The 14954-nt window shown below is 42.7% G+C and overlaps 1 protein-coding gene across 10 annotated transcripts in view; it reads right to left on the reverse strand.

Annotated features, from left to right (window-relative positions):
• Positions 1–1435: 1435 nt before the first annotated feature.
• The window catches only part of IRAG1 (inositol 1,4,5-triphosphate receptor associated 1), a 123517-nt gene continuing 109998 nt past the window's right edge, over positions 1436–14954 (reverse strand). For all 10 annotated transcript variants that reach the window (XM_047693283.1, XM_047693288.1, XM_047693287.1 and 7 more), the window contains 3 exons: positions 9844–9963; positions 8346–8480; positions 1436–3337 (listed from right to left, as the gene is read on the reverse strand). In XM_047693283.1, the coding sequence (XP_047549239.1) occupies positions 3094–3337; positions 8346–8480; positions 9844–9963 (499 nt within the window). In that variant the 3' untranslated portion in view covers positions 1436–3093. The remainder of the gene's footprint in view (positions 3338–8345; positions 8481–9843; positions 9964–14954) is intronic.

The following is a 14954-nucleotide window of genomic DNA, read 5'->3' on the forward strand; positions in this document are numbered from 1 at the left end:
CTGACAGCCAGTGATACACAAATCCAGCATCTCCCTCTCCATTTACTCTGCCAGCCTATACACATGGGATCATATATATGGATTTTGTGGCAGCCAGAAGGTGAAGGCCCTTTTAGGAGGTGATATCAACAATGACACAAACTAGACATCACTGAAACTCAAGATAGGCACCAGAGTCCTAGGGCTAAGCAGAAACATCAGACCAGAGGCATTTTGAGGGGAACTTTATTTTAGATCAACATCACTGTTGGAAAGACAGGGCCCATTTCTCTCCATTTCACCAGCCTTGGTAATGTTCCACCTGCTTCTGATCTAACTTTGCTTTTCAGAAAAGAAATGCCAAAGAGTACTTTTTTCAGGAGTGCCCTTGGAAATGTGATTTCTCTTACAGTTCTTCTTTTCTTCAACCTCTCTTACTCATAGTGTACTTTGAGTGAGGGCCTATATCTGGAAGTACTCTTGTAGGCTTTTCTGTGGAGCAGCTGGAGGTTCAGGAGCTCACTGTAGCTGCTCTCCTGGCCTTTGTTTTAAATGGTAACAAAGGTGGGAACCCTGTGGCCAAGTGGACTGTGGGCCAGCTCAGCCTGATCCTTCTTTAAGGGAGGCTGAGACTGGACATTGCCAGGATAAAGTTCTGCCCCACAGCTATTGTCTCTGGGGCCCCATTTGCATTCTGCCTGTGACTCTGAAGGCCTAAAAGATTTTTCAGTGTGTCCAGTCCCCCTTGGTACAGCAGGGAAAACCATTTTCCAGGACCCCAAAGTCCCTCTGCCTTGATCTGTACCTCTTTACCTTAATGGCACATTCTTGGTCAACCCTGACTTGGCCTTCTCTCACAGTGGTTTTCTAGCCACTGTAAAGGATGTCCCCCACCCCACCTTAAAACAACATGCTGTTTTACAGAAGGGCTAATCTAAGTGGGTCTTTTTGAAAGGACTGATTGTATCAAGCCCAGTCCTTGAGCTTGGAAATGGTGTTGCCAATTAGGTCTCATTTCTGCTCTTTCACAGTGTAGGCTGAAAAATAATAGAGTAAGTTGAGGCTAATAAAGATATTTTTCTTATTGAGATAGTAGCAGTGGTGGTGCTGGGACTGAGAAGTGGGCAAAATGTCAGCTGTCTCTAGGCTGCTCTCTACTACCTTGAATTCTCACTTGTTCTTCTGGCCAACATTCAGTGACACCCTCCCATGCATCAGCTGCCATGCTAGGTACTTAACCCAGAGAATGGGTAAGATATGGTTCTTTTCTTTGAGGAAAAATAGTAGGGGAGATAGACACACACACAGAGTTATTGTGATATACTGTCACAACTGTCAATAATGAAGATGTTTAAAAAGTGTCAGAAAGTAGGGTGTGGCCCATTATGTGGAGTACGGTGGGGAGTTGGAGAGAGGTAATCAAAGCCTGTATGGAGGGGATAATTTTTGTACTTGGTTCTGAAGAGTTACCAGTAGAAAAGAGGAGAATGGCAGTAGAAATACTGGTGAGTAGAGGAACAGAACTATGAGAAAATGATTTAGTCTAGGAACCAGAAATAATCTGGAGTGGCTGGAGGGTTACTTGGGGTAAGTGGGACTGAAATGTAAGGCATGCAGTTAGGAGAGCACTGGAAAAGGAAATTTTGTGCAAGCGCCAGTCTGCTTAGATTTGAATTCCAGGTCCATAATTTACTAACTGAATGTACTTGGTAAGTTGTGTTTTTGTGCTTCAATTTCCTTATCTGAAAATGGGAGATTAGTACCCACCTTATACTTTTTTCCTTTTTTTTTTTTTGAGGATTAAATGAATTAATACCTATATAATACCTAGAACAGTGCTTGACTCACAGTAAGTTCTATGTGAGTGTTAGCAACAAAACAACATCAACAACAAAAAAACAAGAGCCCAACAACCACAATAAAAACCTAAAGAAACCAACACCCCCCCCACCCTACACACACAACAGATGAGGGATGAACGAAAACAATGGCTGTAAAGGTGGAGCAAGAAGTCAAATTGGAGAAGGGAAGTGCTCCTTCAGTTTTATGCTAAACAGTTGGGAATGCTCTGAAATATACTTGGGTTGGAAATCCCGCTTGAACTAAAGCACTTAGGTGCGACAGCACATTTGCATATGGGCACACAGGAGCGGAAAGCATACCGTGTCTCCTCCTTCACTTGAGAGGGTGGGTTAACTGCTCTCAATAGGAGAGGACAAATAGGGAATAGACTGTGTTGTACAACAACTTAGAATTAGCACTTGAAATGGAGACCAGCAAGTTCACTGTTGAAATCATGAGTTTTCAGTGTTTTTCAAACATCTTAAATCCATGTGGAGAGCTCATTGAACGGGTGCCTAGTGACTGCCCCACACCTAGTGAAAATTCTGTGGGTTGGCTTTATACAGAACACACACTGAGAGCACATGTTTGGAGGGTTGTTGGCTTCATGCACATGCATGCTGTGTGTATGTATGTATGTGTTGTGTGTGTATACAGATGTATATATATTAACTCATATCTTCCCATTTCATTTTAAGCACTGGTCTAAATTCAGCCTAAATATTTTTCTGAGAAACCTTTCCTACTTCCGTAAAGAGAAACTCTGGTTCCAAAGGGGAGAAGGGGAGGCTGGAGGAGAGTCAGTGAGGATGAGATAGGAAATGGGATGATATTCATGCTGTGACTCCAAATTCTAGGTCTGATCATCAGGGTGAATGTTAGCCTGTGGGCATAATTAATTCTTCTTGATTTCTGACTACAGAGAGGAAAAAAGGGGAGGGAGAGTGAGCTTCTTACTATCTCCTGCAGTGAAGGTGTTTTATTTTCCCTAGCCATCTGAGCTAGGGGCACATGACTTTCCCTTCTGTTCGAGTTCCTTGGTAAAGGTGACTTAATCCACAAGATGCTTTACGAGGGCAGTTTGGTTGATCTTCTGAGAACATCAGTTTTTGTGTATGCATAGCTCCCACATGGGTGCTGAGTGTGAAATAACCCTGCTCATTTCCTGATGGGTTAGTGGCAGCATACCCACACCCGACCTGAAACTCTATGCTTGGGGAAAGGGTAGTCAGCTGTGTGCTGGAGCAGGGCACCGACTGGGTGTCAGGTTTCCTACTGCTCTGCAGGTTGCTCATGCTGGAGTCCTGAGCTCCACCATGAGTCCCTCTGGGCTGCTGAGCAAGTGGATCTCCCAAGAGGCCCATCAGCCTGCTCCACACAAGAGTTATAGGAACTGTAGAGTCCCAGTACAACAGTCAAGACCAGCATCACTGTGGCCATCATCCAGATGACTTGCCAGTGCTGACACAGTTTGGGATACATGACTTGTAAGAAATGAACCAATTCTTCAAGTTTGCTGTCAAATGAAAAAATAGGAGAAGGGTTTAGTATATTAGGAACATTAAAATTTTTCCTCAGGTGATTTTAATGCCACTAGTCCATAGCCTTGATATTGGGAGCTACTGGGCTAGAACCCTCCTTTTTCTTGTTTGATCATTCATTCAGTCATTCACACATGCCCTCATGCATTCATGAGATGTTCATTGATATCTGAACTCTCTCTCAATCCCCAGGATACAAGGTTGGCTGACCCACACTCCCATGCATGCAGATGGGACCAGCATCTTTTCTGTTCTTAGTGGTATTTAGTGATCAGTTCCAAGTTATAATCTGTCCTCTGCCTTCATGTTCTGATGCACATTTTATTGTCTTCAGTTCCATATCTGACTGTGTTCAGAGTAGAAGAACTGTGCTAAACCCTCAGAAGACTCTCCACGTTCAGTGGTAAATGACAAGGAGACAGATCAACCTCAGGAGCTCACCTCAAACCATCCCAGGGGCAACGAGAGAACTAGTAGCCTCCAGCAACCTCTCAGTGGCTTAGTCTGATGTTTTCTCAACCCCAGTAATCTTCACTCCCTATTTTCCCTTCTTCCTTTTTCTTCCCTCTTCACTCTCCCTTTTTTCTCTTTTTCCCTTTCCTCTCTTTCCCCCGTCACCATTTTTTGGCTGCTTCATTCCCCTTTTCCCTCTTCCTCTCTTCCTAACTGCCTTTCAACTTTCCCCTCTCTCTTTGTGGCCTAGTGAAAAGACATTTGGTCATTTGACCTTCTTTGCAGAGTCCATTCTTCTAGCTTTCTAGTGAAATCCTGGACACATTCACTAGGCTGGAATTTTTTCCTATTTCTAATCCCTGATGTATTTTTTAAAATAATATAAGAAGTAAGGATACTGAGGATCACCAAATGGAGGAGGTGAGAAAAATGACAGGAGGGCTTTATGAAGATCTGGAGGCACACATAAACACAGTAATATGCAGGACATTTGCTGAGAAGTAGACAGCTCTAATTTAGTTAGTAGAAAAAAGATTCCTTATGACTGATGGAAAGACTCAACAATACCTTCCTTGGAAAGGGACCAGAGGCTGAGAGTGCCTGCCTCAGATGCTAAGGTTCGGATTGGTTTCTCGTTCTCATGGGAACCATTTGATGGTTGTTTCCGGAACAGTTAGGCAAAGCAAAAAAGTGAGCACATTAGCTGAGGTGCAAATCTAGTTATTTTCACAACAGTTGGGAAGGGACATCTTGGAAATGGAAGCTTATCTTCTTTCAGCCTTGTTTAGATTCTTTAGTTCTATTTAGATAGAAATGGATGCTAAAATGCAGTCTTTCTTTGGGGCTGTATCTCCATGCTCCAAAATAAGCTTCTAGAGTGGGGAGAATCCCACTGTCATCCCACTCTGAAGTGGGACTTAAGAGGAGGAGGTCAACATCTGGCTCTGTGACTCTTAGCTGGTCCCCCGTTTATAGCCTATGAAGGAGTTAGAAATAGAATTAGATTAGAAATAGAATCTCTGTAGAAATCAGCTTTTGATTTTTGACCTTCCATAGGGGAGAATGAGGTGACTTCCCTCTCACCTGGGCCTAGGGAAGAGGGGCTTCAGAGATGCTGCTTGGAGAGCTTGATATGTTGAGGCTTGGGGGACATAGTAGACTGGTGTGTGCCTCAAACATGAGCAGTTAGAAGAGCAAGAATCTTGCTGACATGCTTGATAGCATCAGAGTGGTGGGCCATGATATGGAAAGCTGTCCTTCTACCAATAGTGAGCCAAAGGTACACATTTCACCTCAATTGGATGTAGTCAGGAGAAGGAGAGCTGACATGGGGTGTCACAGATCCTGCCCAGAAATGCTACTTAGAAGCTGAACAGTGAGAGTATACTTCCAGCTGCCCAAGGACTGAGAGGGATTTTGAGTGACTAGTTAGGAGACATGCATTTGACCTCATAAAGGGACCAGCAGCTGAGAGGACCTGGGCAATGGTGTGTATGGTGGGAGATGTGAGGAGTGGTTTTCTCTAGAGGTCCCATAAAGCAACACACTAACCAAAGTCAGCAAGTCAACTTCGAACCCCTGCCAAGCCCTGCAGATTGCTCATAATCCTGTTCAAGTAATACCTTCCCAACCCCTTCATCTCAATTCCCTTTCCTAGCGTTGATCCTAGAGAGGTCAGATGCTACACTGGCAAAACTGGAGAAGGTAGAAGTGCAAGTAGGATAGAGGGAAAGAAGTCACGCTCCCCACGCCTACTATAGGCTTCTTTCCTAAAGCAGATGACCTGCAGGAAAAAAGAAGGGTAAATTTTAAAAGTTCAGGTTTTTTACTATTTTAGAGAACTGGCCATTTTAATTAATGAAATGAGATTATTTTTGGGACTTAAACATGACCAGAGGACTTCTGCTTTCTGAGAGTTACTGGAAAAGTAAAGGAATCTGCCTAATATTGTCTAAACTCCATAGAGCAGATTTGAACAGGCAGAAAGGGCTAAAGTTTTCTGTTGCATTTTGTGAGTCTCTCTTGTTTAATGTATTACTTAATGTATTACTTAAAACATGTTGGGTTGATTCACCCAAAGTTCATTTTAAAAAATAAGCTGATCCTCCAGAAAGTAATATTTACAAGGGATTACATTATTATACAATTGACCCTTGAACAGCACGAGTTTGAACGTGCAGATCCACTTTAATGCAATTTTTTTCAGGAAATATAATATAGTAGTGTAAATGTATTTTCTCTTCCTTATAATTTTCTTAACAACATTTTCTTTTCTCTAGCTTACTGTATTGTAAAAATACAGTATGCAATTTATATAACATACAAAATATGTGTAACTGTTTATGTTATTGGTAAGGTTTCAGGTTACCAGTATACAATTAGTAGGTAAGTTTTTGAGGAGTCAAAAGTTATACTTAGATTTCTGACTGTGGTGGGTGGGTGCCCCTAATCCCCACATTGTTCAAGGGTCGACTGTACGTTATTATAACAGAGGAGAGATTCAGACAAAAAGACTGGTGTTTGATATGGAATCTCTTAAATAAGGAGTCAGCTGCAGCAATGCCAAAATTTAATGGGGGAAAATCATGTTTGAGTGCAGGTGCCTGCAGGCAACTGTGTGTCTATAGAACTCAGGAATGGATGAGGGGATTGCTTGAAATTAAAGACAATAGGCTCTTAGGACCAGCCTGGCTTTGGTGACAGAGGAGGGGACCCTGTAACTGTGAGTGAGAAGTTCATATGTTAGCAGTGTCACTTGTTATTGAGAAGATGATGCTTCACTACTGGGCTTGAAAAGGGAGAGCTACACCCCTGTAATAAAGGACGAGCACCCTTCTAAGGGCTGTGCTGATGTCTGGTATTCACTACCTGAGGTACAGGCATGTTCTCAAAATCAAAAAGTAAATCTGAGAGGATGCAAAGTTTAGGAGAGAGAATGAGGCTTCTCAGGATCCACAGGACCAGGAGGATACTTTTGGACAATGGATGTGAAAGGCAGCCATTGCTACGTGCTGCTGACCAGGAGCTGGACAGAGAGCGACTGAGGCATAGCCTTACTTTCCCTGCGGTTTCACAAAATAGGAGGGAGCTGTGGTTAGCAGCTCGAATTTGAGATCGAATTAGCTAGATAAGGATTCTAGTCTTGTGCTTTGTAAACCAGACTGTTTATATTCCATGTACTCTGTTCAGTTCTCTTTTGTTCTTTCCCAGTATGTGGAAGTTTTAGAAGTCCTAGCCTGTTTTGGCTATATGAAAAGAAGCCAAAGAAAAAGCTGTTGTCCAGGTCTGGGCTTGACTGCATTAAAGGGGAGGAAGACAGTATAGTGACCTCTAAAATATAAGAGCAGAGGACCCCCAAGAGGGAGAGAAGATGTAAGAATAGGATTCAGCTGCTTGGAGTAGGGACTGTACTTTCATTGTTAAAACTTGGGGATTCTTTCATTAGAGGAGGCAGTACATCCTAGCATAGGTTTGCTTTCAACAGTGAAGCATTTTCTCCAGCTCTCCTAGACCCCTCTTCCCTTGGACACTAGGGTTGACCCATGTAGGTTGAGACCTCTCTGGCTGAGTCTTCCTCCAGCTGGGCTCTATTGGCTGTTCCTATGTGCTTTGAAGCATATCCATCTCACTTCTAATCTTCATTTTATTACCTTATTCACTGCATGCATGTGATTTTGAGTCTGCTAGCAATGAAGGACAGACACATACCCTGTTTCAAGTTTAACAGCTGATTAGAAAATTGTTTTGGCTGGGGTCACACTGGACTCCAAGATAGCCTAGGGGTCTAAAAACAAAGATTTCGGTGGTGCTCCAAGTTTTTTATAACCACATTTTAAAAAATCAAAATTAAAAATGAATAAGAGACAATAAGGCAGAATGTATGGAATTGAGGGTATGGTTAAAATCTGAGACACTCATGAGGGCACAGATACGACAAAATTCAGAACGTATACTACCTTTATCTACATGTTATATATTTCCCCCTATTAAGGGAAAAATACACTTGAAATATAAAGTACATTAAAAAAAAAAGCCCAGATATTTCTAATCCAAACTTATCTGGTCAGCATGGAACCTGTTGGAGATTCTCCTTTGCCAACAAGTTGAGTTCTCCCCTACTTTCATATGTTCTCTCTGCCCCTGTTCTTGTAATAAACCCCCTCTAGGGCTTTAGGCCAGCTCCCTTGACCTTGGCTCTTGGCTCATGGGGATAGCTGGGAAATGAGCTAACTGTGGCTGGGCTGGGGGTACTCCAGTAAGGGCCCTTATAGTTTCTCAGTTCCTACGAGCTCTTGATTGCTGTTGGCCTCACTCTTGACCACCTCTGACCTCCCAGATCTTGCAAACATCCCCTCGTTAACTATTTTGGCTCCTTCCTCTGCCTCCTCCCTCAACATGAGTGCCCTCCTTAGTTGCTATTAGATGTTCACTTGGGCCCCAGACCCACTGCTGCCCTGGAGTGGGCACCTCTGGGGATGTTGTGCAATTAAATGAATTGTGACCCATTTCAGCAATGGCAAGGGCTCCAACCTGCTTCTTTGGTCCTTTTCCTCTTCCTCAGTTTCTTCTGCCTCTTCAGCTTCTTCAGGGCTTTCACCCTTCTGTTCTTCTTCCTCCTCCTTCAGGTCTTGAAGCTCTTGGGTCTTCTTTAGACCTTCCTGGTATCTGCAGGGCAAAAAGGAACAATTGAGTCTAGAAAGGCCAGGCACAGAGCATCCTTTCCTGAGTTCCTAGAGGTGGGGACTTGAACACCTCCAATAATTATACACTTCCTGTGGTTCTACACAACAGGAAAAAGCTGGGAGGCTCTACTGAATCCCAAGGTGGCTCATGTCAGTGCAATTTCCCCTCACTCCTCAGTCATCCTTCCTGTTTATATGTGAATGTGTGACAAAACTGACAGGGAAAAAATGTGGGTACAGAGTCCTGAATGGGTTCTTATCCTACAAAATGTTCAGCAGAGAGAAAAATCTGCTTTCTGTGTAACCTGGGTGCTTCAGCTTCTCACCTATAAAGTGGAAAGGGTGGCATTTTGAAATACCCTATTTCACAGGGTATGTGAATGTTCTGAGGAAGTGCCAGGCATGTAGCTTGACCTAGGAAGGGTGACACCCATCACATTGGCTTGTTGGGAAGTTTTATGGAAGTGCCAGTCACATACTAGGCTTAGTAAAGTACTCAGTAAATTTTTGCAAAGCCAATGGAGGTGTTTACTTCTGTGCATGTTTAGTATCAAAGATAGTTGTGAATGAAAAGATAGGTGTCCCAAGAGATAACCTTCTGATGTCCTTTGCCTAAGATCAATACTCTTTTTGCTTGTCCTATAGCTGAATGTTTAAGACAAGCACAGTTTGTCTATGACAGCCTCACCGTAGTATATACGGTTGCTACACAGAAGCCCACAGTTTCTATAATGGGAAGCTGTGTCTCCCTTAGGAGCTGTGGAGAAAGGAGAAGCTCAGGATGCTATGCCTGGTCAGAAATACTTTTCTACCAGTCTAGGCTTGGGCCCTGCTCAGTACTCTTTCCCCTTAGTGACTGGCAATGAGCCAAAGGTGTTATCGAATCTCAATCAGAAAAGGGGACAGTTGGAAGTTGAGGGGGCTCCAGTTTACAGAAGGAAGGGATGGCAGGGGCAGTTCTAAGAAGCAGGGTTACAGCTACTCCTGGGCATTGTTGATAGCAACATCACTCCTCTGAGCATGTGTCAGTAAGCCTTTAGGTACCACCAAGAGGAACCCACCCAGGGGCTTTATTTCCAGACCATTCTGGGCAGTGGCATTCTGGTGGCTTTCTGCCAAAAAAGAGGGCAGTCTAATTATTGCCTAACCACACCCTCTCACCCTGCTGCCTCTTGTCCTTCCTGTGGAACAGTACTGTTCTTTCTTATGTAGTTCTTTACTGAGGTGAGGCGGTCCTAGGGCCACTGGTTGCTTCCTTAAATCCTCTTAAGAAACAGGAAAGGCCCGTGGGAAGGTACCTTCTGAGATCTACCAGGTGACCTCAGGGTGGACGAAGTCTGACTCACCCCTTGTTGTATGCTTCCTCCTCCATCCTGGCCTTGGTCTCCTGGCTAATCTCTTCCAGGCAACTCAAAGTCGGCATGGGAGCAGAGGCTTCACAATCTGGGTCCCCATTTGTCTTTCCACTAGTGAGAAGAGGGAAGTACAGTGTGTCCTTTCAGCCAGATTGGGTGTCTGAAAACCGAACCATGTGTTTGGCCTGATTCCTTTTCAGAAGTGAGGAAACTCATTCTAGGCTGTGTTCATTTCAATCCTTCTACCCTGAGACAAGATCTTTCAAAGGCCCTGGTCCAAGAATCCTCCTCAGACCTCTAAACATCAAATAATATGCTAGCTCTCTTTTTCTTCAGGCACCTAAATCCATATTTATTCTTATTCCAGGAGATCTATGAGTGGACAGGCAGCTGTTGGGAGCTCCATAGCACTAAGATGAGGAAGATGGAGGTGGGCCAAATGTTCAGTCGGAGTCATTCCATTCCAGTAGTCCATCTTTTGCTTCATTCATTTAAGTATCTACTGAGTACTGACTAAGTCACAGGCACCTTGTAATGTACTGGGAATACATTAGATGATGAAAGAAACAGTCTTTGCCAACATGGAGCTTAGCAGGAGAGAATGCCCAAAAAGAGGAAAGAAAATAATATGTAGTTAATTATAAATAGTGATAACTTTATTGAAAGAGATAAACTCTGTGCAGTGCAGAAAGTAACAAAGGGAGGATCTACTTTGATTGAGTGGTTAGAAAAGACCTCTCTGAGGTGGTTTAACTGGAGCAAAGACCTGAAAGATGAAAAGTCAGCTATATCTGTTGCAGAGGGAAGATCATCCTAGGGGGAGGATGCAGATGTGTGAAGACCCTGAGACACAAAAGATGCAGATATATTTGAGGAACTGAAAGAGACAATGAAGCGGGAGTTAACTTTTGGAAAAGATAAATTTTCAATGCCAGTGAAATATCCAGATGGAGATGTCAAGTAGGTAGTTGGATATACCAAAGTGAGTTGGAGAAAAGCTCTAGAGGCTAGAGATAACATTTGCATCATCAGAATATATATGACATTTAAAGCCAGGGGGATGGATAAGATTGTCTAGGGAGACAGTATGAGGAAATAGGAAAAGAAGACCCAGGACCAAGCCCTGGACATCTCTGCCCTTAGCTCAGGTGGAGAAGAAACCTACAGAGGAGTAGAAGCCAGAAAGGTAGGAGGAAAACCAGGAGAATATGGACTCATGGAACCCAAGAGAGGAGAGTGTGTCAAGGAGGAGTTAATTGTGTCACAGTTTCACTTCTGAGAGTCCAAGTCAGATGAGTACAGAGATCTATAGATTATTAGATTTGATAATACGGAGGTCAAGAGGAGCTTTGGTGAAATGGTGGGAGCCAAAGACAGATTAGAATGGATTTAGTAGAGAATGAGAGGCAAGAAAAAGTAGATCTAGACACAGTAATCTGACTGGAAAGGGAAGTAGAAAAGTGTATTCTGGGATACATAGCTGAAGTGGAGGGATGAAAGCACATTTGAATGTGGATAGAAATGATCCAGTAGAGGGGATGAGAGAAAGGGGTGACCAAAGAAACAAATTCTTTGAAAAGAGAAGTAAGGATAGACCTTGGAAAGGTGGAGAAACTTCTCAGTGAGAACAAAGGGGGGATGGAGGTGATCTGGTGAAGGAAGAGGAGGGCTCCTATCTAATAGTGTAAATTTTCTCTTTAAAATGGAAGACAAGATCATATGCTGAGAGTGAGAGGTAGATAAACCTAGGAAGTTTTGAGAAGAGAGGAGAAGGTGTGCATGAGTCAGGTGAAAAGACGGGAAACAAAAATGTTAGAAAATCATAGTAGGATAGCTAGGCATTTCTGGGAATCCATTTGAAGCATGCAAGCATGAGTTTAAAGGAAGGATCCTGATGGCCATGCCTTCCCTGTAAATCCTGCAGCCCACCTAAGGTGTCTGAAATCCCACTGGGAGTCATGCCATGGAGGAGCCCTTGAACAAGGCAAAACAGTGAGAAAAGCTTTTCACAGAGGACTCTGAAAGACTGCAGCTGCTACCCTCTACAACCTCTCAGATAGGCTCTATCAGTGAGCCTTATATTTTCTCTTTCTTGGCATCAGCTTCTCATCCTTTAGTTTTCCTCAGACCTTGTAAAATTTACATTTCATCAGGCTGGAAACCAAAACCCATTGTGAACAAGAAAGATAACACTCTAAAAATATCAGCTATTCATAACATTTCTCCTTTTGCAAATTATATTATCCACTCCCTTCCATGTGACCTTTGCCTAATGTGCAGTTTCCTATTTGTCCAAATGATTGGAACAGAGCAGAAAAACATAGCTATAGCCAAGGGTAGGGAAGCAATTCTTTTATGAAATACATTTATATGTTAGAAATGAAATATTGGTATCAGGCTTTTAGTTTCTTTTATCTATAGCTGATAACCTAAGAGGTTAGTGACAAATAGTATGGAGGACGACAGTGGAGTATAGAGGAAAAGAACCTGCCTGAGGCAAACTAGGGTTCAAATTCCAGCTGCAGTACATGCAAATTCTTAACCCTTCCTGAACTTTAGATTCCTCAACTGTAAAATGAGGGTAATAATATGTACCTGATGATGGTAGTGTAGGAATTAATGAAAAATATAAGTAAATGTTTTGGAATATAGTACTCAACAAATGATGTTTATTACTATTAGTTATGTTGGGGAGCAATCTGAAGTTCTTTCAAACCTGATCCATAAAAAAAATCCAAGCTAATAAATTACCAGGTGATTATTTATATCTTTAAAGGAGAACTTGATTTATATTATTCTGACACTTCAGAATCAGAAGAATCCAAACTTTCACTATCCTCAGGTCACCGCTCTCTAGAGACTAAAACATTTCCTTTGTAGAGCTATTTCAGTGGCCCTTTAACATAAGGATCTTCTGTCCAGGGTCCAACTGTCCCAGGTTGTGCTGATCACCTTGTCCAACTCACTCACCAATGGGGCTTCAGTTCTTAAAGTGCTTTTACATACATTGCCTCACTCGATCCTCCCAATGATAAGAAGAGCTAATATTTATCTTATGTATCAGACTCTGTGGTAAGATTTCACTTAACACTCATGAATGACCCATGAGATAGGCAATACTATTGTGGTCAAGTTAACAGGTGAGGAAACCAAGGCCCAGAGAGGTTAAATAACCAGCCCAAGATTACACAATCTATGTGTGATAGAGTTTGGATTTGACCCTGTGCAGTCTGACACTTGCCCATGCTCTTGACTGCACTAAATGCCACCCAGGCAGGGTGTTACCCCATCTGTGAGACGAGAAACCCAAGCTCAGATTGATTAGGTGACTTGTCTTAAGTTCACATTATTGATACGTAGTGGGCCTGGCTGGGATTCTCACCTTGGTCTTCTAAATTCATGTCAAGATGCATTTTTCACATTTCCTTGAGCCCTCCCTTTCAATAGAAGTCTTTTTCTGGGGCTCTGAGTGGTATGGGGCTCAAGGGTATTTGCTGAGTGAAGCCATTCTGGCCGCTAGGCTGGGCCATGGCTTATGATGCTGCCTTCTTTTAAAGGGTACTTCTTTAGAATGTAAGGTAGGCTGGGACAGCCTTTGGTGTAATACTAGAAGTAGGGTGGGGAAGTAGGGGAAACATAATCTGTAAAATATTTGCTGTTATCTCCTGATCCCTGGACTGAGCGAATAGTTCCTTATATATCATCTCTAACTACCTGGAAGCTTCTTGTGTATCTTTAAGACTCAGCTCAAATACCTTCTCCTCTGTGGAATATTTGCCAGTGTTCTTCCCATTTCCACATCTTCTGGTTAAAGTTGATCACTCCTTCCCATCATGTCCTCATTGCACTCCTCATTTCAGCATAACTCAGAGAGAGGGCATTTTTATGTTTTATATACCTATCCGTCCTTCCATGACTACGATCATAGAGAGAGACTTCTTAATTTATGATGATGCTTAGCATACAGTAAGTGCTTTAAGTGTTTGTTGAGTTACACTGACTTCACTATGGCTTATCCAGTCTGCCTATTAATTTTGTGAAGTGGGCAGGTCCTTTCTGTAAATGGCTATTTCCTGAGGACCCAGTGTTTGGGTTGAGCTGCAGGAATCTCTATTCATGACTATAAACATGGAGCTGAGCACAGCCTGTGCCCACCCTAGAAACTTCTGGGCCAAACACAGATGGATCTTGGCATCTATTCCCAGCCTGAAATCTTGCATGCTTTCTTTCTGGGATGATTCATGAAAATGAAGTTCATTGTTTTCTCATGTCCACCAGGTCAAAATTGTTTGTCATTGTGCTTAGTTCTAACTAATGTGAGGGGTCCTTCAGTCAAAATGTATTGTTTAATTGGGAGTTATGTTAGAGTCTATTTTTTCCCATGTGGTAAACAATATTTGAAAGTGACTGCAATTCTTTCTAGTGGACAGATCTTACCTTTTTGGGTTCAGTGATGTCTCTAAATCACTCCCATTGCCTTGAACCCCTCAGAGAAGTCCAGTCCAGGGGAACTGAGCTAGAAGACCTTCCTTACTCGTGTTACTCAGTCTCAGATGCCTGGGATACACTACTAGTTGATGGAGGGCTAATTAATTCTAGAATATCAGCAAAGGGGAGTTATTTGCTATAAATATTTGATGTCATACAAAGCCTTTAAGCAGTTTACCCTGGCTGCTTCAAAAATGTAGGAAAATCGTGGATGGAACTAGAGGGTATTATGCTTAGCGAAATAAGTCAATTGGAGAAATATGATCTCCCTGATATGAGGAAGTGGAGATGCAACATGGGGGGTTTGGAGGGTAGGAAAAGAATTAATGAAACAAGATGGGATTCGGAGGGGGACAAACCATAAGTGACTCTTAATCTCACAAAACAAACGGAGGGTTGCTGGGGGGAGGGGGTGAAGAGAGGGGGGTGGGGTTATGGACATTGGGGAGGGTATGTGCTATGGTGAGTGCTGTGAAGTGTGTAAACCTGGCAATTCACAGACCTGTACCCCTGGGGATAAAAATACATTATATGTTTATAAAAAAATTTTAAAAAGTAGGAAAATGGTTATTTTAGAGATTATAGTGAAAATTTCTCAGTGATATATCATTAAA

This window comes from Lutra lutra, chromosome 10, assembly GCF_902655055.1.
Source record: "Lutra lutra chromosome 10, mLutLut1.2, whole genome shotgun sequence".
Lineage (NCBI taxonomy): Eukaryota > Metazoa > Chordata > Mammalia > Carnivora > Mustelidae > Lutra > Lutra lutra.